Raw genomic sequence first — 27,768 nt, forward strand, 5'->3', positions numbered from 1 at the left:
ACCACGTATGTTTAGGCCACGTGAGTCAATCACGTTTTGAAGCCATACACAACGTCATAGCAGAAAGGGAATTTCTCAATATAGGAGCTAGAGTCGAAGATCAGAGGCAGTCAAGTCCGGATTGAAGAACCAGCAGGGTTGGTCAGACAGAGCTGACATAATCAGAGGAGGGTCCTTTTAGAAGCGATGGGGTCGAACATTTAACATGGAGAAATGACTTTGAATTCCTTGACGCCATCATCATTTGACTGGTCGATCTGATAATAAAGAAGTTATCATCATGTTTTCGTAACTGTCGTCTTTGTGTCATCATTCAACAATTAAAGGTAATGTGTAATCCTTAATATGAACTTTGTCTCACTCATCGTCATAATGAACTTTGTATAACCCATCCTAAGTAATGTGTCCCCCCTCTCTATCATAAGTAATGACTCCCCCGTCCTGTGTTATAAGAATGTGCATCCCCTATCTCAACCCTCTCCTCGCTATATGTGTTAAGAAGAAACACTCCAGAACTGTAGAAATGTATCTCCCCCTCATCAATATGAATGTCCCCATCATATTTCTTTAATATGCTATGCAACACCATGTCCAAGTAACCTATATCTAAAATTTCAAGTGTTTAAACCCAAAATTGGTGGAGGAGTTTGGTAGAGTTCTTAATGGTCAAATCGTCGAACTTGGACCCCTTGACGACTAAATTTCTGGCCGAAAACTGATTAAAAAGATTTTCCCAAATCTCAATACCCCTTATGTCAAATCTCGAGTCTGTAGACCGAAAATTGACAAGAGTTATTTGGCAGGGAAGTGTACACACACACACAGACATTTTTGTTTTAACAAAAACCAAGACATCAAGGAATGGATTGATAGCAACAAATAGTGTATTTCATCATTAGTTACAATTGTTTCAAGATTATTTGGACAAATTCAAGCATTATATAGTTTGAAAATTTTCACAGGAACAGCCTTTCATCAGACTTATTGAATAAAAAACGCTTTAACAATAAAACATTATGGAAACCATTTCCTTTATAAGGAAAAGAAAACAAGTGAACATATTTTACCTACATCTCATCCTTGTAAAGTTTTGCAAAAAAACGGCATAATGTTTGAATTTGTCCGAATAGTCTTGAAACAATTGTAACTAACGATGAAATACATTATTCTTTTGCCATCAATCCATTCTTTGAAGTCTTGGTTTTTGTTAAAACAATATATGAATGCTCAATTATGAAATATGATGATTTTGTAGATTACAGTTTAAGTCATCTCTTTTTGGCTGAAAACTTATTGGTATATGAACGATTACTGAATTTTCAATTATATAAACCCAGCAAAATTCGGCATACTATAAATAAGACATATATATAAATTCCAGGTTAATATTTTCTAGAAGTGAAGCAAACAATCAAGTTTTAGCGAGGTTAATGCAAGAGTGCTCAAGATATACTTTTTATTTGTGTTACATAAACATTAATATGTTGCTACACATTCATGAGCAATATTACTTATAACAAAAGTCCATAATGAAAATTTTACAGGAGTTTCAAGCACAAAATTTATCAGGAGGTGAAATCACGATATTCAAAATAAAAAAGACGAAGGAAAAAATGGAAGAATAAAAAGTGTATATCAAAATAGAAAAACAGAGGAAGAAAAAAGAAAACAACTAATAATAATATGATTAATAAAAAAAAATAATAAACGCATTAATAATTAATTAAATAGAATAATAAAAAAAAATCTTAAAATCACAAACTATAAGATTTAAAATTACATTATTAAAAACCCTTTAAATGTGTATACCAATGGAAAAATAAAAAACAATACAAAACAAAAGAAAGCAGAAATATATCTTAAAATACATGCGGGTGTAAGCGACGCAAGTTAGTGTTCAAATGAAAATACTTAAGGCAACTTTAGGGTCGATCGTCTGGGTTAAAAATGAAGGTCAACGACAAAATCAACTCGTATGCAGATTTAGTTTAAATTTAACGACTTGTCCCATAAAAATGATTTGGTCGAAGATTCAAATTTTTGATTATGTACTGGTGATAAAAATGAATTTTAAAATATACATATGAATTAAATTCACTATAGTCATAATAAACTAATAATAATAACAATAATAAATATAAAATAATAAGTAATAACAATACTACTAATAAATAATAAACAATAATAATAATAATTAATAATAGAAATAAAAAATATGATAATAAAATAAAATACGCAATAATAATAATTCTGATTTCGTTTATGTACGTCTCTCTGGAAAGGGATGGGATTCATTTCCAGAGGATTTCCCTTAATCCCGGCTTCAAACCAGGAGCTTCAAAGATCAAGGGTTTTCCTAAGGATGTTGGTAGTACCTATAATTGCAGAGGTCTGAAAGCCGCCTAAAACATTGGGGATTTGTAGTTTTTTCAATTGTCCTTCCAGACGACTTGATACTACTCCTAGTGTACCAACTACGACCGAGATTATTTGTGTTTTAACCCCGTGTATACGCCTTATCTCCAAGGCCAATGGAACATAATTGCTCCATATTCTCATTCTCCTTCTCTCTCAGAGTACTGAAAAGTCTACAATCTGCCAGTATTTTGAGACCTTGTCAATGACGACCAAATCCGGACGATTATGTTCCAATTGCTTGGTCGTCATCACACTTTTGTCCCACCATACCTCTACCTTGCCATCCTCACTTGTTCTTACTTCATCAAGCACCTCCTCAAACCATTTTCCAGCACACTTCTTACACACCTCTCAATATATCCGGAGTCCCATGCGATCATGTCTTTTGCAGTACTCTCTCTGGGCCAGTCCACTACACCCTGCTGCAAGGTGCGCAATTGACTGAGGTTTTACCACAAATCCGGCATTCTGCAGCAACTTCCTCTCCTAGAACCACTTTTTTAAACAATCGTGTTCCTAATGCCTGCTCTTGTGCTGCACAAACAAAAGCTTCAGTACTCTTAGCCAGATACCCAGCTCTAAGCTATTGCCATGATCTTTCATCAGCCACTTCTGCTATATTCTGGAAGAACCTTCCATGCATTTTCTTCCTAGTCAGTTTCTCTGCCCTTTCTCTATCCATACGTTTCACATAATCAGCCTTGGTCTCATATAACTCCACTTCATTGGTCACAACCTTAAGCATCCACTCCTCACTTCTAACCACATGCTCCTCCAAAGACATCTACTCGATTCTAACACAATCTTTTACACTTTTCAATCCTCTCCCACCATCTTTTCTCTTTTGATACAGCCTTGCTACACTACTTCGAATGTGAAATATACCAAACATTGCTAAAACGTTTATTGTTTTGATATCCATGGCATGCAAATCCTTGTCAGACCATTCTAAAATTCCCACACTATATGTCAAAACCCTAACCCTAACCCATGCATTTACTGCTTTCATTAGGTTTCCTCCATACAGTTTTGATTTTGCAATTAGTTTCACTCTTCTAAGATATTCCTTCCTGACTTTCTCCTTCATTTCTCTCTTCATGATGCCTCTCCAACAATCCCAAATACTTATATACTGTATCTTCTATTTCTTTTATGATTTCTCCATTTGGCAGCACTATTCCATTCGAATGAACCTTTACTCCTCTTTTCATCACCATCACCGTACATTTACTGATCCCAAACTCCATCCCAATGTCTTCTGAGTATGTCCCCACAAATTCTACCAGTCTCTCCATTTCCTTTTCATTTCTACCGAATATTTTCAAATCATCCATAAAGAGTAGATGGTTGAGGCATCTGTCACCAGATCCAAAGTTATACCCCAGTTTTTCTCTCTTCAAGAGGATGCTCAGTTGCATCATTATCATTACAAAAAGAAGTGGAGATAACGAATCTCCTTGAAATATTCTACGTTTAATGCCAACCTGCCCCAACGCCTCTCTGTTTGCTGTCAGCACCGTTTTCCATTAAGCCATACTTGTCTTCAAAAGCCCTACCACATTCTCAGCAACCTTCATCATCAAGCGTTTCACGTATCCATGAATGAGGAACCATGTCGATAATAATAATAATTCTGATTTCGTTTATCAACGTCTCTCTGGAAAGGGATGGGATTCATTTCCAGAGGATTTCCCTCAATCCCGGCTTCAAACCAGGAGCGCCAAAAATCAAGGGTTTTTCTAAGGATGTTGTTGGTACCTACAATAACAGAAGTCTGAAGGCCACCTAAAACATCGGGGATTTGTAGTTTTTTCAGTTGTCCTTCCAGACGACTTGATACTACTCCTTGTGTACCAACTACAACCGGGATTATTTGTGTTTTAACCCCGTGTATACGCCTTATCTCCAAAGCCAATGGAGCATAATTGCTCCACTTCTCGTTCTCCTCCTCTCTCACATTCCTGTCCCAGGGTATTAAAAAGTCTACAATCTCCCAGTTTTATTATTATAATAATAATAATATTTATTATTATTATTATTATAATAATAATACTGATAAAAATGATAACAATCATGATGATAATAATCACAGCCAACGTAAGAATAACAAATAAAGTAGTAGTAGTACCGATAATAATGATGATGATGATGATTAATTTTACAGGATATTAAAAAAAGTATTTAAACGAATAAATCCTACACACAATGAAACAAATCAAACAAAAAAAAATTGTTACATATTCCATACAGATTGAAGTTGCTGCAATAATAAAGTACATGCAATTTACAATTTTAAATAACCATAAGTATTAGAAATTTTAAATATTTAAGCAGCTCAGAATTAAAGTAAAGAAATTACATTCTGGAATTATTAATAAAAGTAAAAGAAAAGATGATATTAAAAATAAATAAATAAAAAGACTTAGTAATTTTAACCAATAATCAATTAAGACTAACATTTAAAATGAAAACAATGTTACAATTAAAGTTTTATTATACCCAATGTAACAAGGTTTCTAACATTTTAAAGATGAACGCATAAACAGCAGTTAAATTCATACATTCACAAATATATATCATATGAATAAGAATAATCTAGAAGATATAAAATAATAATATATAAAAAATATACAAAAGATCAACAGAGTAAAAAAGTACAGTAAACAAAATATAGACACAGAGGTAGAGACTAAAATGTCAGCTAAAGGTACGGGTTAGAAATAAATGGTATGGTGTAGTTAGAAGTTTAGTAGATTTACTAGTTAGTGAAAATTTCAGTAATTAGAAGGAGTACTACAATAAAATACAAGGAGTACTACATTAAAATGTAAGGAGTACTACATTAAAATATAAGGAGTACTACAATAAAATATAGGTGTAAATAGTACAGAAACTAGATGAGATTAGATTATGACAGTGATAAATTAAGGGGTTAAGTAAGAAGATGGCTTAGGAGGTGTAATTCTTTCCAATAGTGATTTAAAAATATAAACAAATCGATGCAGCATTCCGAAACTCAATCAGCACCTGGCATTGTCTGGTTGTAAGATATGCTTAATATGATAGATTATCCAGATTTCGTATATATGATTATAAAGTCAGTTCTCTATCCATAATTTTATATGATATTGTACTCAATGTATAGTTGTAATTTTAAAAAAAAATATATGAATGAAATTTATTATAGTCGTAATAAACTAATAACACTAATAATAATAAAAAGTAATCTTCATCTATGATATTTTGATTGCAGAAATTTTCCTCTGAACGAAATTACCTTAGGTTTGCAACAACAGATGTCATATACAAATTTATTATGTCTACACTATTACCCACTATCTTACGTAACTTTAGAACACCATGTTAGACACATTTAGTTGTCATAATAAAATCCTACATTTCATCCTAGAAGCAACACCATCACAATTATCTTTAGAGGAAGTAGTTCCTATTTTCCCTCTAAATATAAAGTCCTCCTACCATCCCTAGTTAAAACCGGGAGAAAATATACACATTATACATATATTGTGCTTGCACCCTTCATAACTGGATTATAAACTCAGAAATAATATAACCTTTCTCAATTCAAAAATAATAGTCTCTCCAGACTAATTCCACTCATTCTGATTACCTAAGCTCTGACCATTCCTATATTCCAGATTAACAGTATTCGCATACTAAATGAACACTAATGTATTATTCAAATATGGTGTCGCAATGATATCTACTTTTGCCCTATGAGTAACTTGCTATGTTTATTTTCTTACATTTTATGGCGTCAACAATATCTACACCAATTTTTACTTCCTCTCTCTCTCCTTTTCTCTCTCTCTCTCTGTATGTATTCTTCCCAACTCTCCCTCTCTCGCTTTTTATATTTCTTTTTATGTTGCAGAAAACAAAAAACATTTCATGGCAATGCCGAAGAAAAAGCAACATGGCATCAACATTATCTACAGCAGTTTTTATTTCCTCTCTCTCTCTCTCTCTCTCTCTCTTGCTTACTCGTTTTGTACATTTCTTTTTATGTTGAAAAAAGAAAAAAAAACATTTTACAGTGTCAATGCTACCGACAACAGTTCAGAGGATCGATGGTACCACACACATGGAGTGCAATTGATATATGCGAAATGTATCAGAGTTTGTGCTTTGTTTTATTTTTTTTTATACATGTAGACTCATGCGTACCCCAATCAGCAGCTGTCAATGTGAGAGACAACGATACGGCTAGAACAGAAGACAAAGGAGAATGAAAACAATGTTGGGGTCAATGATTGTCGAGTGGGGTAGCATATGTTGTATTATAAAGTTACCAACAAATAAAAATGAAAAGAATACTAAAAATTGGCTTATATAAAAGCTAGAATGTTTCACCATGTTCAAATGGGCAAGTCTATTCATTGAGCTTTGATTGGCAGATAGTTGATGAGTGGATAATCTATTATTCAAATATTGCTTCATTCAAACAATATATATATATATATCTACACACTAGCAGACTGCCGGCGTTTCCCCGATCGGAAAATACACATAATATTATATTTTAATTTATACAGAAACTGAAATATGTGCATTTGAGTGTTTTTTTTCTAAACAGTTTACTTCTTGTAAGTAAAAAAAACAATATACTCAAGCTGAGATTGAAACCAAAACCTCAAGATAGTCAGCCAAGTATGATAACTATTTGACCAGCTTGACACGATCTTTAAAAAACCTTCTTATTCTTAACATAAGGAATCTGTCAGGTGAATGATTCACACATGCACATACGTAAAACAACTGACAAACAGATAAAAATACAAGAACCCCCACATATCAATTTTTCAATTTTTACCCCCTTAATGGGCCTTTTTTCTGGATGAAAATTGATTAAAAAGTTTTTCGCATGTCTGAATACCCTATATAGCAAATTTCAAGTCTATAAATTAAAAATTTGTTGAGTATATAGGTTGAGAATTGTCCTCACACACACACATGTATATGTAACATAACATGCAGCTGCAGCTGAGACTGAATTCACTACATGAGTTTATAATGTAATTCTCATCTTGTCCATAACTGAATACTTGATGCTTTGCCAGGGCTATCAAGGGTATTTTTTATGGTGACGCCATCACTAGATGGGGTGCCTACCACGGTTTAAAAGAGACCCTCAAATGAAGGATAGACCACGCCTGTTTCCCAACCTGGTATTTTATTTCGCAGTACATATGGCACTTTGCCTTCTCAATGGTCACCCATCTGGTACTGGCCAGGCTCAACGTTGCTTAACTTTGGTGACCTAGCGAGAACAGGTGTTTCAACGTGATTGTGCCACACACACACATTCTCACTTTTATAGATATATAGATAATATTGGAGCCTTCGTGCCAATTCGATTCTATATACCCCCTTTCAGTATGTAAGCATAAAGGTCTTTGAAGAGGAAAGATTTCCTTCAAGCCTAATTGATTGTGAGAGAAAAACGTGGTCAATGACTGAGCAGATTTTGCTGGCATATGTTTAGCAGTGTTGGGTGATGTTGGGTACCTGGCCACTGTCATTACATACTGTCTAGTTTGAGACTCTCATTTACCAGTTGTATCAGAATCCAAAGATTTTGCTTATGGGGATTCAGTCAAGTCACTGGGGATGGGAACTGGATTTACAGGTGTTGCAATTTTTCTGCAGAATCTGGAGTTTCATAGAGTAATTCTGCCTGACCCATTAATCATGATCTAACACTGACACTTAGGGAGAGTTTCAACAAGTTGGCCTGTTGTGTTGAAACTTTTTTTTGGGGGGGGGGGCATAGAATATGTGCTGTATGGTTGTATTGTTCAGTAAGGTGATTGCTGTATCTCACGGTTCATAGCTAAAATGAAGTTTGAAACAGTATTCTTAATGGATTAGTTCATCATTGAATTGGTATTTACCTTCATCAATATTGATGCAATAATGCATCTGCTATCACAGATTGCCAAAGAAAATCAGTCAATCTCTACATCTTAATGAATCAGTTAATCATAAGAAAATAGTTCAAATCATGTAGAGGCGAGGAGCACACACACACACACACACACACACACACACACACACACACACACACACACACAAGTGATTACACAATTTTATTGATGTAGAGTTTGATTAACTGACTTTCTATTAAAATAAGGAATGTATACTGGCACAGCGTATGAACCAGACAAAATCGACTTAACATTCAGCTTTCTTCGTCTTCTTTACCCTATGTAGCCAGAAGATGCTGAAACGCTTATCCAATCAGAAGACAACAAAAACAAATGCCATGTAAATTGATTAAATCGTAAATTGGCGACGGTCACAAATTTCCAAGGGAGAGAAAAAAATTGTAGAGTAATAACTGTTACCAAAAGCAATAAAAGTAGGTTAATTTAAGGTTAGAGTTTAAAAAAAAAAAAAAAAACAAATGTTGGCTTTTGCTTATTGCATAAGCTAGACCAGTACGAAAAAAAAACAAAAAAAACAGCTATTTTAATTTAACTTTCTCATGAAAAATAAAATAGCTGTTTGACTGATTTTCTTTGTCAAAATATAATTTTGTTTTTCATGAAAATGAAAATATGATGAGTGCTTATCTAGCTTTAAATATTGCTTCATTATATTTTTTTTCTGTTGGAATGCAAGCTCATTTTGATTTTAACAACAATTTCTTTTTATTTGGCTTTCCCTGACTGCTTACATAATTCTGCATCAGTAAAACTTGGTCTTGTCAGATTAAAAACTTGTCCCAGTACAAAAAAAAAATAAAATGCAACAGCATAAGTACCAAAACAAATGGCTAGCATTAAAATTCTTAGCCAATCCTCATTTATTAGAATTAATATATCTTACAAAAAATAAAATACTCGTTTGAAGTGGCTGAGTGGTTTTTGCTACATTTTGAGTAATGACGGTGGTGTTCATAGTTGGAGTTGATATTCCTCAGCATCTCTACCAATTGGTATTTATAGCTTAACCAGCCAATCATATTCTTGTGAGGAGGAAGAACCCGGATGTACTCGCATTTATTACATTATTGCATGTTGAAAGTTTTATAGAAAGTAAAATAACATTACAATAAGGAAATTAGTTTGCAATGCTCCCCCATTTAGTTTGTGGAAAGTTACTTGGGTGACACTTCAATTTTTTAATGATATTTTTAAGCATTGGTTACACAAGAAGTGCAGTGGAATTACAGGTAGGTTGAAAAATGATAATTAGCTTGTGTGCACAGAATGCAAGACAATGCAGATAAGAAATCAGATGTGGAAAAATATGTTTAGATAGCAAAACCATTTAATTACACTTTTGAATTTTTTAAACGATGGCTGATTGTTTGTATTACTTGTTTTGATTGGACTATTGTTTTTATCTTGAGTGTTATTTGTGCAACGTTTCAGTGCATGTAACCTTCAACTGTCGTTAGTCATGTTGGTCGCCATCTTGGAAAAGAAAGGAGAAAAGTTACTGGCTCTGTAGATGGTTTTGTATTCTTGGAGTTACCAGTAGCTTTTCTCTTTTCTTTTCCAAGATGGCAACCAACATGCCTAACAAAGGTCAAAGGCTACATCGACTGAAACGTTGCACAAATAACACATAAGAGATTGATGAAAACAAGTAAAACAAAAAACTACTGAAGTGGTTCAGAAGTTTTGTTATCTTGGAAGTGAAACATGGTCATTGAGGATTGAGGACATGCATTGCCTGGAGAAGAATGTTGTGACGATACAATGGATGTGTAATGTGAATCTTAAAGACAGGCTTGAATCTGAAGATCTCAAAAGAATAAGTCTAGACAGTATAAGGAGATGTTTGTAGGAGACTTTAATGGTATGATCACATTGAAAGAATGGATGAGAGATCTTCAGTTTTTTTTTTGGGGGGGGGGTGAACAGTTGAGGTAGCAGATTCAGTCAGCAGGAGAAAGTCAAGGAAAACATGAGAGGAAGTCATAAGGACTGACTTGAGAAATAGGAGTAAAGACCTGGCCAGAAATAATATGCAGCATAATCATATTGATACATCAGTTCTTATTAGATCACAAAGTTAAGCAACGTTGAGTCTGGCTAGTACTAGATGGGTTTGGAAAAAAAATAGGCACTGTATGAGGGAGGATACTGTCACCTTCCTGCAACAACTTTAAAATAATAGCATCATATCCCCTAACTGGGTTATACATGTGATGGGGGACGGCCTGTAAATTTGATATTCCTCAGACACCTCCTTCTTTGAGGGAAGTTGGTTTCACATGCTGAAGGTTAATGCCACTGCTGAGAAATAAATTAGCATGGAAGTCAATTTGTTGCTAGTCCATCAAAGGACATTCTAAGACAGAAATATTGCTTCAATTAAGCAAGGGAGATGATGGTGATCAAGTGGTTAACGACACAGATTGACAGCCTGGGTGTTTCAAGTTCAAATCCAGTTTGTTCCACAAAAATCACTTTCCCTTAGGATATTAGTAACAGTAAATATTAGCTCCTTACGTTTCAAGTAATATGCATAGTTTGGGGTGAAAAAGAATTAAAAGAAATGGAAAATAAAATAAAACAACATATGTTAAAGAAAGAAGAGTTAACAGCAGATTTCTTAAACTTTCTTTGGTAATTTACCTTAATGATTTATGGGATATCATAAATGATAAAAATCATTGTCAAATAGCTACAATAATTTAAAACCAGTAATCATATATGGAATAGAATATTATATAACAACAAATTTTGAAAGAAACAATTCAAAATCTTATATAACTATTATATAGCTACAAACAAAGATGTACTATCAGGCCACTTGGCCCTAAAATACGCTTAAATATGATATTTTAATTTATAAACATTTTGTATTTATTATTATAGAGTCAATTCTCTACTGGTTATTATATTGTACCTAATATATAGTAGTGGTTGCCCATATTGTCTGGTCGTAAAATATGTTTAAATGTGATATTTTAATTCATACAAATTTCATATTTATTATTACAAAGATAATTCTCTCTTGATTATTATATTGTACCAAATATATAATAGTGATTTGCAAAGTTAAAAATATATGCATATTACTTGGATGCGATCAGCTAGAATAAAACCAAAACATAGTTCTCCAGCCTTATTTGTTACCACCTGACCTAAATGCATACGAATACAAAAACTTGGGAAAATAATGTCGTTAAAGATGTAAATGCATGCACAGAAGTAATATGTTTAGCCAACTTATGCCTGCTAAGTTTCAATTCTTTTCAATTTTGACACCTTAGCAACTATTTGTACAGATTAAAAACCAAATCTAATTCGTTCCATAGGCCCAAATCCTCTAATAGAGGCTCTATATATCAAGTTTCAAATCTGTAGACCAAGCATTGAAAGAGGAGTTTGGTAGAGACCGTTTCTGGCAGTCAGACAAGACTTTTTGTTCATTATATATAAGCATTTATAATAAATGCTTATACGTATGTCGCTACACATTCATGAGCATGTTTACAAGCAACTAGAGGCCTCTTTAGGCGATATTATACAAAAGTAGAGTCTAAAATGAAAATTGTAAAGAAGGTTCCAGCACAAAATTAATTCCTCATGCTATATAATATATATCAAAATATATAGGTTTAAAAAAAGAAAAAGGTACTAAAATAAAGATATATCAAAAATGTATAAATGACAAAACAAAGAGAAAGGAAAAAGACATAAGAAATCGTACAAATAATAATAATAATAATAATAATAATAATAATAATAATAATAATAATAATAATAATAATAATAATAATAAAATTATAAAATCATAAAAATTAAAAATTATACATTGACAAAAAACTAAGATAAGAGAAAACCCCAAATCTATTTTAATATCATGGTGGGTGGGACTATACGAAGTCCAGCATCAAGTAGACAAGTCAAGTGGCAAGAGGAAATGTATTCAGACAGCTAAACAAGTGTCTGGGTCAAAAAAATATAGACCAATGACTTTGAGATCAAGTTGTTTTGGTTGCCAGCTAAAGTGATTTTTGGTTGAAGATTAAAATTTAATTTTTATTTACTAGTTATGCAAACGAATTAAAAATATACGAATAAAAAATAATTATAGTCGTAATATAATAATAATAACCGAAAAACTTCGAAAAAAGAATGGCAGAAATTGGAATCAGAGGAATAACTGCAAAAATACAATGCCTAACGATAAGGAAAACAACTGAAATATTAAATAAAACCCTATAATGTGGGGAATAACACAAGACAATATAACAAAGAAGCGTTACAGGGAATGAAGAATGCCGAAGCTGTATATCTACAAGTTCTACACCACCAATCATGCATCCCCCCATTGTCTCATCACCGTCCCCCAATAGAAAAGTTATACCAAAGAGCCGAGAAGGGTCAAGGAGGATGATGGAAAGACCAAGGAGAGAGCGTTGGCCAGACCTCCGCTGGACAAGCACGAAGAGAACTGGGATCGTGGGGAGGCTTAGTGCCACTCAAATTCCAGTACAAACCAATGGCCACTACCAGCGAGAAATCAATGGTATGAGGCTGTTGCGATGACGCAGATTTATTTGCAAATGCTATTGAAGGAGGTGGAGAGAGCTGGACGTCTGGGGAGACTTGTTGTCACTCAGCTTCCAGAGAACACCACAGGTCTCCAAACCGATCGTTTGTTGACTTTTGTGAAAGTTCCATGTGAGCCAATAATAATAATAAAATAATGATTATAATAATAATTATAATAGTAATAGCAACAACAACGATAATAATAATAATAAATATTATAAAAATATATAAATAATAATAATAATAATAACAATGATAAATATAAAAATAATGGTAGTAATAATAATAACTAGCAGTACCCGTAAAAATTCCACGGTAGTTGAAAACATCAACCCTCACATCAGCAAACACCTTCTCATCGCATAAGCAAACAATTAAAATGAGGCTGTCCTTCAATAGAATGGTCAGTGGAATATTAGTTCAGATCAGATCGTGAATTAAAACAAATTTTTTGTAGAGAAATATGGGCAACTACAGTGAAACATCTAGATATGTTAATTCTATTGAAGTGGCTTGTAAATCAGTAATAATTATGTTACTATCTTTTCTACATAATCTGATAATTTGGCATGTAAGTAATAAGACTTGATAGAAACATGTTGCATGTCAACTTTTTGCAAATTTTTCAGTGCTAAGAAACTGGGGGTAAATTTGCAATGAGATTTAATAATGGAATGAACCAATAAGTAGTATGATTGGTGGGATTTGGTTAAAGAATTAAAAAGGTAGGTTTTTTGGCAGATTATATGGCAACACTTGAAATATATTTCATAAAATATTTCTTTTATTTCATAATGAAATTGAATGTCTGAATTTGTTAAAGGTGTTTTTTTTATTATTATATTATCAAAGTTATTTGAACTTCTAATCACATCTTTATTGTCATCATTGTTATAGACATTGATTGTTGGAATTTTTGTGAGATTAGTTTTGATTGTTACCATTATTCAAATTATTCTGACTTTACTCTTATTTTGAAAATGGATATTGCTTGTCTGATTTGTAGAATTTGTATTCAATAAGATATTGGGATAGTATTCAGGATTGACATCACTCTTTAAAAGAGTGATGTCAACTCTTAATACTGTAAACAATCTGTTTGCAAAAACCTGGTACATGGACTTTTAAAATGCATTACCTCCATGCAACCAATAATGATTGGGAAATTAAAACATTTCTTCTTTTATTTTGAATACAAAACAATTCAAACTTATACATTGTTGGAGAGAATATTGCTTAACTATTTCACTTTTTCATAAATTATAATCATACCATATCTAAAACATTTTCTACTTGTCTGGAAAAAGGTCTTGATGTCTATGAAAAATAATTATTTCTTTATATCTTAATGAAACAGAATTCAATAATAATTTTCCAATGGAAAACAAACATTTCGTGAATGTTTAATTAATAAAAAAAAGTTCAAATAAAACAAAATTGCATTGAATTATGAGCTATAACCCATCCAATGAAAATTTTGAAAGATTGGCAAAACCTATTTTAAGCATTAAAAAAACTTAAAAATGGTTTTGTATTCACTGAAAATAATATTTTCATAAAGCTCTGATGAAACCACATGAATAGAAAGATCAAAATTAAGAAAAGTTTTTATTCAAATGCAAGTCTGAATATATCCAATGAGTTGTTGAAATTCAGGAAAAATATGTTCTTGTTCAAATTTCAATCAAAACTCATCAATTAAGTTTAAAAAATATCAACAATTAATATTCTCTTTGAATTTTAATAAGCGATGCAAAAAATTGTATCATTGAAATAAGGTAGTATTTAAATTCAAATTCCTGAATATTTTGAAAAGTAAAAAAGGTTGAAAATCTCTGTACACAATAATCACAACACAAAGTATTAATCTATATAATAAAGAAATAATATAAGATATAAATTTTAATAGAATGAAAATTGTGGATACCGTTTTTCTTAAATTTTAAGTATCATATAAATTGAGGATGTTCGAATGAAAATTTTTATGCAAGAAAACTATCTCTTTATTTTGAACTTTTTTTTTTAATAGAGATTTGGAAATTCAGATATTATTTTCTTGAAATAAAGTTAAAAAGTTGAATTATTGATACAGATCTCAATTAATGCCTCACTACTTCTTGATAATATAAACAGAACTTGGCTCAAGTTTCTATCCTAAAGCATGTTCCTCAAAAAATGCTATGTTTTATGCGTTTCACGTTCCTGTGTATTTAATCCATAAGTGATTGTGTAGGTCTCATGAAACACATTCAAATCCAGATCCGTTTAATAAGCTGTATGACCTAAAGTAAGTTGTACATTTTAATTTGAACTTTCTGTCAAAGGGATAAGTAACGTAATCAAATTGGGAGTTGTTTTTGTTTTTTTTTGTAATATAATAATTTTAAGTATAAGAAAATGAAATATATATATTCATATATATATATATATTTGATTTTTCTTCAAATAAATATTTTCATCCAACTCCTGCATAGAGGAAATTATTTTTTTTTATTCAAATGTAAGTTTGAATATATCCAATCAATCTTTAAAAAGCAACAAAAATGGTATACTTAACATATCAACAGAGCATTAGAAAATATTATCAACTGAAAATTTCACTAAATTTTAATTACAAATGGGGTCTAATTATCTGTTTAACCCTCACCCCAAAAAAAGTCAGTTGTAAAATTATCGTTTTTCTTTTTTACTTTAGTAATCAAATAAAAAAATGGAATTTTTAGTTGATTAAATAAATCGAAGAAAAAAAATTTTATTTTAATTTAATTATTTTTACTGTGCAGTAATTCATATCACTACGAAATAGGTAAAAAATAAAAAACGAAGTTCATTAATACAAATTTAAAAAAATATTCAATCAAATTTGGACCTTTTCATGGGATTTTTTCTGAAGTAAATAATTCAGATGAAAAAATGATGGTACTTATGCATCTATATTACTGCACTGAAATTATAACGTTATTTAGAGAGCCATTCTTAACATGGGGAGGGATTTTTGTAACTATTTTGTACTTTCACCTAACAATTTAATAAGCAAAAATATCGTAAAAATTAAATTAAACTTAGAAATACTATAAAAAAAAATGGTGTAGTAAAATAGATGCACAAACATCCAAATGATTTTTTGTTTTAATTTAATTATATTCTCTGTGTAATAAGTTATATCAGTTTGAAATAGGTAAAAAAACAACATTTTTTATGATATTTTTGTTTATTAAACTGTTAATAATTTAATTTATTAACAGAAATGAAGGTCACACAATAAATTATCTGCTTTAACCTGCCACCACTAAAAAAAAAAATGTCAATTGTAAAATCACCGTTTTTTTTGGTTTGGTTTTTTTTTTAACTTTAGTAACCAAGTAAAAAATGAAATTTTTACTTGATAAAATAATTCGAAATAAGAAAAGATTTTTGTTTTAATTTAATTATTTTTTATTTCGCAATAATCCATATTACTACAAAATAGGGGAAAAATAAAAAAAAAATAAATAAAAAGTCCATTACTGCAAATTTAAAAATATGTTCCATCAAATTTGAACTTTTCATAGGAGTTTTTCTTGAGTAAATAATTTAAAATAAAACAATGATGGTACTTAAGCATCTATGTTACCGCAGCACTGAAAGCCATTGTTAACATGGAAACATCAGGGTGTTTTGTAACTATTGTGTACTTACACCTAACAATTTAATAAATAAAAATATACAAATTAAATTTAACTTATAACTACTATATAAAAAAATAGGACAGTAACATAGATGCCCAAACATCCAAATGATTTTTTGCTTTAATTTAAATTTATTTACTGTGCAATAATTTATATCAGTTTGAAATAGACTAAACTCAAAAAACATTGAAAGTAAATACTTATTATGCATTCACACAATAAACAAATAAAAAATTTAATTTTTAAAAAGAATTTATAACATTCATTTAAAATTTGCACAATAGAATCTTCCTATAAAAAATTGAGTTTTTAAAATATTTTTTTAGAAGTTTTCATGAATAAACGTTAATATAACATAAAAATCAGGCAATTAATACATTTGAACAGAAAATTAAAACCGCCATGTTTTTTTTTTTAAGTTTTTAAGCAAGATTTCTTTTATCCAATCAGGATGTGGCTAGAGTTTTTCTCATCCAATCGGAATGTTTCTATGGTTTTCCTAAACAGCGACAGCGATATTTTTAGTTTTATTAAATCAAATGTTTATTAGCCATTTGGAATATTCCACTTTCATCTTAAAGGCTGTCAGGATGATAACGGTCAAAGCAAATTAGCATATTAATATATAGGTAATACAAAATATAAAAAATATAAAAATAATAATAAAATGATAATAAAATAATATTAATAATACTAATAAATAATAATAATGATCATGGAGGATAGAAAAACTGAGAAGAGAAAGCACTGACCAGAAATCCATAGATGAGTGCAAAAAGGACTGGGACTTTAGGGAGGAGTATTGCCACCTAAATTCCAATGAAGACCAATGGTCACTGCTAATGGTAAATCAATGGTAAGTGGCTATTGCGATAGTGCAAATTTATTTGCAAAGGTTATCGAAAGAGATGGTGAGTACCGGAAATTTGGGAAAACTTGTCACTCAGACTAGAGGGAACACCACACTGTTCTCAGAGAGAAATATTTGATTATGATCTGTGTGAGAACTCCTAGTGAGCAGTAGTAATAATAGTAATAATGATGATAATAATTTAAAAGTTATTTAAAACTAATATTTCAACAATTAGTATAACGTTTAAACCCTACACTTAATGTTTATCAATTATTACAAATCCGATACAGGTTTAACCGCATGGAATAATAAGGTATATGTAATTTACAATTTCAAATATACATAGCAAGTATTACAAATTTAAATTATTAATAGTTAAGAATCAGAGTGTTTTTTTTTTTGTTTTGTTTTTTTTTTTTTTTACAAAGGAGTTACTACTTATCAAGGCCCAGAAGCCACTCGAGGATAAATGCTAATGAGTGTATTGTAGTAAATGGGTCAATATCGTAGTAATCATTGGTAAATTGGATTACTTACAGGGATGGCTCATCAAGAACTTGTTTACATTGAATTTGGAGACTACCATATTGTAGTTTGTAGTCAGCTGGAAAGCAGAGAAACGGAAGAGAATTCCACAGGTGTGAAGCTTTGTTCATAGAATCTACATTTAGGTTTAGGCACAGATAAAGAGTGGAGGAAATTATTGATAGTGGTTTCAGCTAAACGAGTGATTTTTGTGAAAGTCAAATCAGGGGGAACCATATGATGAGCACTTGCTATGAAGATAATGATAAAGCAGAGACAGACTCGCAATGTCTCTTCTGTGAGAAAGAGGTTGCAGGAAAGAGAAAAGAGGATCCCCGCTAGGCTACAAAGTCTATTTTAAACTCTGTCAACTCTAGATGTTGCAACAGTACACCATCCTTGGACATACCTGGCTCTTATAAAGGTAGAGAATTGCATCAGCAGTGATCGATCTATTACAGCAGTAGAATGATCCCAACATTTTTCCAGTGACATTGGCAACGGATTTAATGTGCGTGTTCCATTTCAAATCAGAAATAAAGGTCAGACCCAGAGGCTGGTCAAAAAATGGAGCCTCCCCAAGACAAGAGCCATTTATTTCAATTGATGCCAGATGAGGATCAAAGCGTTGATGATGTAATGATAGAAGCTTGGTTTTAGATACATTAAAATTAACTAGCCACCTCTTTCTCCATTGTACCACGTGCTCAAGATCAGAGGAATTTTATTTACAACCTTTGAAGTGTTGCCATATATGATAGTGTCATCAGCATAAATGTCTACGAATGATCTTAGGATGTAATTTGGGAGATCATTGATGTAGATCAACAGGAGAGTTGAGCCCAGAATGGATTCCTGAGTGACTCTAGGATTAATACTGTGAGCTTCTGATTTCTGCCCATCAACCACTACACTTATGAACCTATCAGCGAGAAATGATTTCATAATTAAGAAGAAATTTCCAGCTATGGTATAGCTGGAGATCTTGTGGAGTAGACCTTTATGTCATACCCTATCAAAGGCCTTTGATATGTCAAGAACAATTGCCCTAGAAAGGAAGTCTCCATCGAGAGATTATCTCCGTTAGCACATCTGTTGTAGATCTAGCAGAATGGAAACCATATTGCATGTCACTAAGGAGAGCATTAAAAATTAGGATTAAAACACTATAGAATTATTGATAATAATAAAACCCTTAGAGGAAAAAACTTAGCAATTTTTAAGCCATAAATCAAGAACTAAAGACTAAAATATCAAATTTTAAAGTAAAATTAAAGTTAAACTATATCCAATGTAATAAGCCCCCCCCCCCCAAAAAAAATTTTAATACTACAGCAGAAACACCAATATACATAGATACATTAACAGATATATAATATACACAAATTATATAATATAGATTACATGATATGAATTATAATGATCTTTAAAATAATAATATATAAGAGTATATAAAAGTCCCCCTCCACTTTTTTTCCATGGTTCGGCAGTAAAAGGTGCCTTAAATAAGTTTATAGACTTTTTTTTGTACAGGCATTCAAAATTGTCATAGACTCTTGAAAATTTAGTATCTTATTGCTATACATACTATAAGATGACTCACCAATTCAGGTTCAAATGAACAGCTACAGCAGAACTTGGAATACATCCTACTAAAGCCTGATTGTCATAGTTGGTGAATTTCACAAATGTAATCTGAAAGTGAGGGCACTTTAGAAGGCCGATATGCAACAAAATTTTGTTTTAAACTTGGGAAAATGCCGCAGAAACATATGGTATGCTTCAGACTGCCTTTGGACCATCTTGAGCATCAGTTTTTGAGTAGCATAAGAGATTCAAGGAAGGCAGGAAGTTTGTGAGGGATGATTCGAGGTGTGGAAGGAGTAAGGAAGTCAGAGAACCGGAGTTGATAGGCCAAATAAAGAATTTTATGGATAAGAACAGTTATGTGTTTATGGAAACAATAAGTGCATAGTTTGATATCAGTGTGGGAATTGCATACACTATATATATATAATTATATAATTATAATTAATGGTTTCCATATCGTGTTAATTTAGGTTTACTTAGTAATTGATCGTCATCCAACATATGTGCTGCTTCTTTGAATCATCTTATTCTTCACCGTTCTTCTGTCTAAAAGTTTTACTTTGTCCCATAAGAGTAGATGATTTCCTTTTCCTTCCATAAATGGTCAGCCACACACGACTTTTAAATCTCTCCATGTGTTACGAGTTTTCAGCGTTTTTCTATCTTTACTTTCAGTGCACAACATGTTTCACCTTTGTATAGTTTTCCACATTTACATTGAATCTCATATATACAGTTATTTGTCATGATTTTTTTTTCTGTAGGTAGTTTTACTCCCACAAGATGTTTCTGGAGAGTCTAATCACTCCTAATTACTGTCCTAATGTCATATAGATTACATAAAAGTTGTTCATGTATGATATACAAACTGTGATGAGTTTTGCTCAGTGTTGTAGGTAATGGACGAGTCCTTTCCTGTACATTATACTAGCCTGGGTGCCCGGCGTTGCCCGGGTGTTTGGAGGTGTGTGTTGAGCAAACAAAAAAAAAAGGTGGTAGTGGGAAGGCATGCTCGAACCCGCGACGCAAAGGCTGAAAAGAAAATGAAAGAAAACCTGACATGACCAGAAGTGTAAAGTGTTTAAACTTAACGTAGTCGATCAAAAAGATGTTGTGCAGAAATAGCGTTGCTTTTAAATCTCCCACGAAAGTCGTTAATGTGAGGGAAAAGCAGCTAGGCCAAAAAAAGGGGGTTAGGGTTAATATCCAAATAAATAGTAACTGTCTCAGTATGAAGGGTTTCCCCTACGTTGACCAAGGCCAAATTACAGAACAGATACTACCCAGGCAAAGGCCAGGCATTGGCCTTTGCGTTCGATTAATTTTGCTTTATTTATACGTAAAAGACAAACAAACACTCAAAATGAGGGAATTTTTTAAAACTCAATCAAAAAAAGATAGAGACGCTGTCCGTTTGCGAATCTGAAATATTATGATCTAGGAAGTATAAGAAAACTTATGCAATCTAACTAACGCGAGAACCTCAGCCAAAAAGCCTTTCGTGGACATGCACAAATGCTCGTGCCCATTTTGCTTTTTATATGTTAGATGAAGGGTGGGAGTGAAGTTTAGTTATTGTCCAATGAAAGCTAGCTTTTGATATACAGATGACATAAACCGCTGACCAGTATGAGTTATTAGCACATCTAGGAACGATAATTTGTTATTACGCTCTTTTTTTCGTTGTGAATTGTATAGATAGACTGATAGAGATTATGCATCATTAATTTATGGTGGGGCCAGAGTATGAATGTATCACCCACATATCGTAGCCACATTGTTGGCTGAAGTGGGTTTTTTTGTTTTTGTTTTTACTTGGAGGGTCACCATTTATCAAGGCCCAAAGGCCACTCAAAAATAAGGGTTAAGTGTTAGGCAGATGGTGAGACAAGATCAGTCATGGTAGAACTTGAGTAAGGCTAGATTATCTAAATGGATGATTCAATAGGTATTTATTCACATTAGATTTGAAGACGACCATGTTATAGTCAATCAGGAAGCAGACAAACAATATTGTGTTCCATAGATAGTTCTTCGAAAGAAACTTTGCTCATAGAATTTTCATTTAGTTCTGGGCACAGAGAGTGAAGAAAATTGTTTGGCTGTTGCTTCAGCTAGCCGAGTATTTGGTGTGAACGTTTTATGGGGAAGGACCATATATTGGAGCTCGGTCGACCACTTATCAAAAAATAAGGATAGAGCAGAGATAAGCTCACAATGTCTCTTCTGTGAGAAAGGAGGAGTAAAGAGTCTTTACCCACTAAATTTCAAAGATGGTTTTGTACCCTGTCATGGAAAGGAAGGGTGCTTTTAAAAGTGTCACTTCAGATATGGTAACAATACTGCATCTTAAGCTACATTTTACTTGTACAGGTAGAGGATTGCGTCAGAAGTGTGATACTTTCTGGAGCAGTAGAATGATCTCACTATCTTTCCAGTGATTTTGGCAACAAATGTGATGTAGGTCATCTATTACAGGTAACGAGTAAAGGTCAGTCCCAGAAGTTTGTCGACACCGGGTACTTCATCAAGCCGAGAGCCATTCATTTCAATTGGGACAAAGCAAGTATCTGAGCATTATGGTGAAAAGATAGATGGATGTATTAAAGATAACTAGCTACTTTTTACACCATTACACTACACGCTCCAGGTCAGAGGAAAGAGAATCTGCCAGATCGTGATATTTATCAGCCTTTGAAGTGCTGTCATAGTGCAGTATTGTCTGAATAGATATTGACAAATGAAGAATGTGATTTGGGAGGTCGTTGATGAAGATCAGGAAGAGAGTTGGACCCAGGATGGATTCCTGAGGCATCTTCGCATTAATACTGTGAGCTTCATATTTCAGAGAGAAAGAATTTGATGGTTGAGAGAACATTTGCAGGTGCCAGATCCTACCAAATACCTTAAATATATCAAGAGCTATTGCTCAAGAAATAAAGCATTCAGCTATAGATTCACTAATCCTGTGGTATATTGTCATTAGAGTGCCATCAAAGTATTCCATATATACATTGGGCAGTACTGGGGAGAATGGTGATTCCGATATATATTAGATCCCATCACGAAGTATGTAGTTTCTACACAGAAGGTCAACACATCGATTTTATTGTCTTTAAACTGTTAAACATTAATTAGAATGGACTTTTCCAGGGCATTCGCCGTGAAACAGAATGCGGAGCTTCTTGGGGATAACCGTTCTTTCTGTATTAAGAAAATTATCAGACGAATCTTTTGGCTTAAGATCAAAAGGTACTATTTGTACTGTGATAATACACTTCATTATTTTAGCATACCAAAAAGAGTATCCAACTAAAAAAAAAAAACCAGCAGCAAACGGTGTTCGGTCAGATTGAGTTCCTGATATTAAAGACTTTCTGTTTTTACTCACTTTATGTGGATAAAATGTACATCGATTTATTTTTTTATTATTTACTATGAATCGAATAGGCTATTGATTCAAATAAAAACTAAAACAAGGAAAAACGAACTTTTTTAAAAATCCTATTATTCATGAAAAGAAAAATGTGAACAATCGTATCTTGAATTATTTTTCTCTAAATTCTCAACCGAGCAACGCTGAATAAATCCATTTAGTTAGATATAATGTGTCCTTTGTTGCTTTGAGAAATTCGAAGGTGCTTGTTAAGATAAATTCGACAGATGGATTTTTTAAATATGTTGTTTTTAGCAAGACAACTACAAAGTACTTGTCATGTCGAAAATAGTAGTCGAAAATTCATCGTGTGGAAAGTTATTTATTATACCTTTACTATGCCTCCCCACGGGACACAGTTAGACACCAGGGTCGTTTTTTAACGTGGAGAAAAGGTACAAAAATAAAAATTGTCTCAGTCGTGAAGGATTTCTCCTCCACCGAAAGAGAACAAGAAATAGAAGTGCACTCTAGCAGTATCAGAATTTTTGTAGGAATTTTTGACACCCCTAACACGAAACTGCGAATACAATATAAAAATCTCGTAATTTCTCTGTTAAAAGTGGTTTATTTATTTTCTTTATGGATTATACTTCCAAAATAAACTATTACAGTTGTTTTAAAAGTAATAGAAATATTTTTTTTTTTTAAAAAACAGTAATGAATTTTCCGAACTCAATATTTTTCAATTTTTAAACTCAATATTTTTAAATTTTTAAATTTTAAAAATCTATCAAAATTTTTCTATTGATTCTATTTTTACGATATTTTCAGGGTCAATGTGAAATTTTATGTTCTTTCCAATAAACCGAATATAATATTTTAGACAAACGTTTTTTTTTAAATTCACGCCTCCCCCCCAAGTGTCACCCATTTTGAAATGTCTATTAAAAAGTAAATAATTAATTTATGTCGCACAAATTGAAGAGAAAGGGTCAATAAATAATATATTCAAATTTAAAACAAAAAAAAATCGCTTTTTTAGAAATTTACCTGTAAAGTCCGAAGTTTAAAACCTTATTTTATAAGAACACATTGTTTTTTTTTTGTCTTTTTTTTTAATGAAACCTTGGTCCTTGCTCCTTTAACTGAAAAAATAATTAGGGCTTGAATTACATTTTTCGAGGAGTTATAAGCTTGAAAAGACAGGGGGTCGAATAATTCACGCCTCTCATTTTGAAAATGTCTATTAAAAAGTAAATGATTAATTATATCGGGGAGTTTTATATATCACAAATTGAAGAGAAAAGGTCAATAAATAATATATTCAAATTTAAAACAAAAAAAAATCGCTTTTTTAGAAATTTACTTGTAAAGTCCGAAGTTTAAAACCTTTTTTTAAAAAAAAAACACATTGTTATTTTTTTGTTTTTTTTTTTTTAATAAAACCTTGGTCCTTGCTCCTTTAATTGAAAAAAAAAATTAGGGCTTGAATTACATTTTTCGAGGAGTTATAAGCTTGGAAAGATGGGGTGGAATTATTCACTATTTTCACGAAATTTCTGACACTGACTGCAGCATCTGAAGAACAGATACTACACTTTGATCTTGTCCCGAAGGCTAAGAAATTATTTATTATAGTCAAAAGTAATTTTTGTGGGAAATTGCATTTTACCTAGATGTGAACAGCTTGAAAATTGTTAATAGAGGGCATACTTGTCTCCCTTTTCGCTACTTTAATGGCTGTTGTTCTACTCGATGAATTTTCGTAATTTTTTGATATATTACTATTTTCGACATAGCAATTAAGTAAGTACTGTTGTTTTTGCTTAAAACCACATATTTTCAACAAAAAATCGATCTGTCGACTATCTTAACAAGCACTAATTCAAAAGTGACTTTGAAGCCTTTAAACTGACAACACGAAAGCAATTTTTAATTAGAATTAATATTTATGAAAAACAAAAAGTATTTCTCGAGAGTAACTACTCTAGAAAATAAACAACATTTAGTATACCTACTATCATCGGGGAGACTACGTTATTCACTTGTATAACAAGGTCTATAAATTTGTACTGGTATTATTTACTTACTTTAATTATTACGGTAGGTGCTTCTTCTGTAGAATAGTGATATTTTTAAGCCAATTCAAATGCATTTCATGTAAAAACATTACATACTTACATGTAATGTTAGTGGGGTATTCAGTTCTCTCCCACTGCAAGAATTGTGATACCAGTGGCAGAAAGTGGGATTAAGAAGTCAGTGCCCTAAGGAGGGGCACTCTGACCTGCACAAAAATGCCTGGGCAACTCCCGTCGACATTCTCTGGTAAGGGCGCTGACTGCAGGCGATTAGTAATACTAACGCTTTCTTAAAAGAGAAGGTAAAGCCTGAGAGGCTAGACCTTCTAGAACTACACATGACCAGCCAGCTACACCGCAATCAACAGGAACCAGATCATTACAGGACAGAAATGGTCTAATCTCTGTTGATTTTGTTTTGTTTTTGTTTTGTTTTTGTTTTTAGGGGGGGGGGGTACGTGTAATGTGAAAATTAATATAAATTCCAAAAATGATTCCGTAGATGTGATATTTACGTAATGTTTACACCTGATGCGTTGGTTTAAAACATTACTATTCTACACAAGCACCTTACGATATCCTTTTCTGATTAAATTATTAATAAAACCAAATTATTCAAAAATATAACTAATTGCTATTTTCATCCACATTTATAAAACTTTCAAAACTTTCAATGTTTTGGTACTTGGTACTACTTCTTCCACAGAATTTTAATCGTGTTTTTGTTTTAGCCGATAAAAGTCAGTTTGCTTCAGTTTTAATTTTATAGACATGCAGTATGCACCACGCCAACCTTGAGCAGTTAATCAAAAATCAAAATGTAAAGTCGGTTCAAATGACTTTGTATTCTTCAGTTTAAATGCTTTCAAGTTCCTTTCAAATGCTGAAGGGTCATAAAGTAATTCATTAATTCTTTGTTTATTCAACTATTAAGAAACGATGGTTGTCTTTTTTATGAAGAAATCGAAATGCATTGTGATGTATTTAATTTCATAATTGAATTAGTTTTAAAAAGGGTTTTTCTAAATTTCGTTTTAATACTTTACACTACAGTATTTTTAAAATTTTCAATAAGCAATCGATTAATAATAAAACTTTTCAGATGTGTAAGTCAAGCTTATGAATCTTTTAGATGAGGATTGACAATATGTAAGATTTGAATTCTTCGGACTACTGTTCTCACCTGGCGTGTTATTATCACCTTTCGGTTGATGTAACAGGTATATCTTGTCGAACTCAGGAATCTTTCTGGCGAACTCACAAGAACTCATGGCATAGTGAATAAAGCACTTAATAAAATTCAGTCGTAAAGTTATACTCTTCTAGAGGTTGAAGGTTCGATCCTCAATGTGGGTAGTGACACTCAAAATACAATTATGAATTACTTAGGAGTTCTACCCAGTCATGGATGACGAAACGAGCGCATGTTGCCTTCATGGATTTAATAAATGTCCCGATCGAAATTCTGTGCTGAATGGTTTCCGAGTTCGAAAAGGTGCACCTGAAGAAGGTCAGAGGTTACATCGACGTTGTGAAAATAAGACTCAAGATGAGAACTAGTAGTCTGAAGAATCCAAATAATACGAAAGTCACATATAAACGAGTAACGCACAGGCACGATAATAAGTAGTCACATAATCTTGATAATATAGATGTAATAAAATCAATACATCACAATACTAATTTAAATAAAAATGTATGTAAATAAACAAAAAAAAACACTTGTTTACTTATGTTCAATGTTATTGTCGCGAAAGGTAACGATGTTTAGTCATAGATTGAAAAAAAAAATCACTATGATAGCGCATAGACAATAAACGTCGCATAACTAACATCGTTAACAATTAAAATAATTATCTTACCTGTCGTATAAAATGTTTGTAATGAGATCGAGCTTCGGGTGGTAATTTCCGAAGATTAATTAATAAGCGTCGATATAAATGCGAGGGTGTCATGGCAGCCATTTCCTGTTCTGCGCGCTACGTCACTTCCGGTTTTCTCTTTTTGCTTGAAGAGTTCTACACATGTACCTATGTACATAAAACTATGTACTATGTACAAACCACCTGTTTGTGTATTACACGGCGTTGTCCGGCCGAAGGCTTAGAAGACAATAATTCAAACCATTGTAATGAAGCGGAAGCGGTTAACTACCAAATTACTTTGGCCTTTTGGCTAAGAACAAAGTGTAGTATCTATTCCTAAACTACACTTCACATTTTCTGTCCTCGGTAATGGAGGAAAAATTCTTCATGATTGAGACCATTTTTATGGTAAATGTGTAGTTTAGTGGTGTAAATTATTTGACAGCTTATAACAATTATTTATTTTTTTTATATAAAACACATTATTAGTCACAAAAGCTGAAATAAAACAAGAAAAAACATTAATTTTCAGTATTTTTCATCATTTTTTTAATTAGAATAAATGTAAAACATTCCAGGCCTCCACATTGCTTTCAAAATTTGGCTTTCCTAAGGTTTGACAAAGTGGCCTTTTTTGACATTTAGTCTAATAAAAAATGAAAAAATATTAAAAATGAAATTTTGGCTGACGTACACGAGTGAAACCCCTCTTGTGAACTACACACGCATCGGCTCCGATGTTGTACGCAGCTCGATTGAGGGAGCAATTATTATTTTTACAAAGAAAGAATTTTTGCGTGTGTGGCTTAGTTTTTTTTTATTTTATTTATTTTGGTTTGAAGTTTGCG

General features: G+C 32.2%; 1 protein-coding gene across 2 annotated transcripts in view; it reads right to left on the minus strand.

Moving 5' to 3' along the window:
- The window catches only part of LOC145268354 (LYR motif-containing protein 9-like), a 136,771-nt gene extending 109,722 nt beyond the window's left edge, over positions 1-27,049 (minus strand). For both annotated transcript variants that reach the window (XM_080123876.1, XM_080123875.1), the window contains exon 1: positions 26,918-27,049. In XM_080123876.1, coding sequence (XP_079980002.1) covers positions 26,918-27,019 — 102 coding nt within the window. In that variant the 5' untranslated portion in view covers positions 27,020-27,049. The remainder of the gene's footprint in view (positions 1-26,917) is intronic.
- Positions 27,050-27,768: the final 719 nt, after the last annotated feature.

This window comes from Euprymna scolopes, chromosome 43 (assembly GCF_053919585.1).
Source record: "Euprymna scolopes isolate OS-2025 chromosome 43, ASM5391958v1, whole genome shotgun sequence".
Taxonomy (NCBI): Eukaryota; Metazoa; Mollusca; class Cephalopoda; order Sepiida; family Sepiolidae; genus Euprymna; species Euprymna scolopes.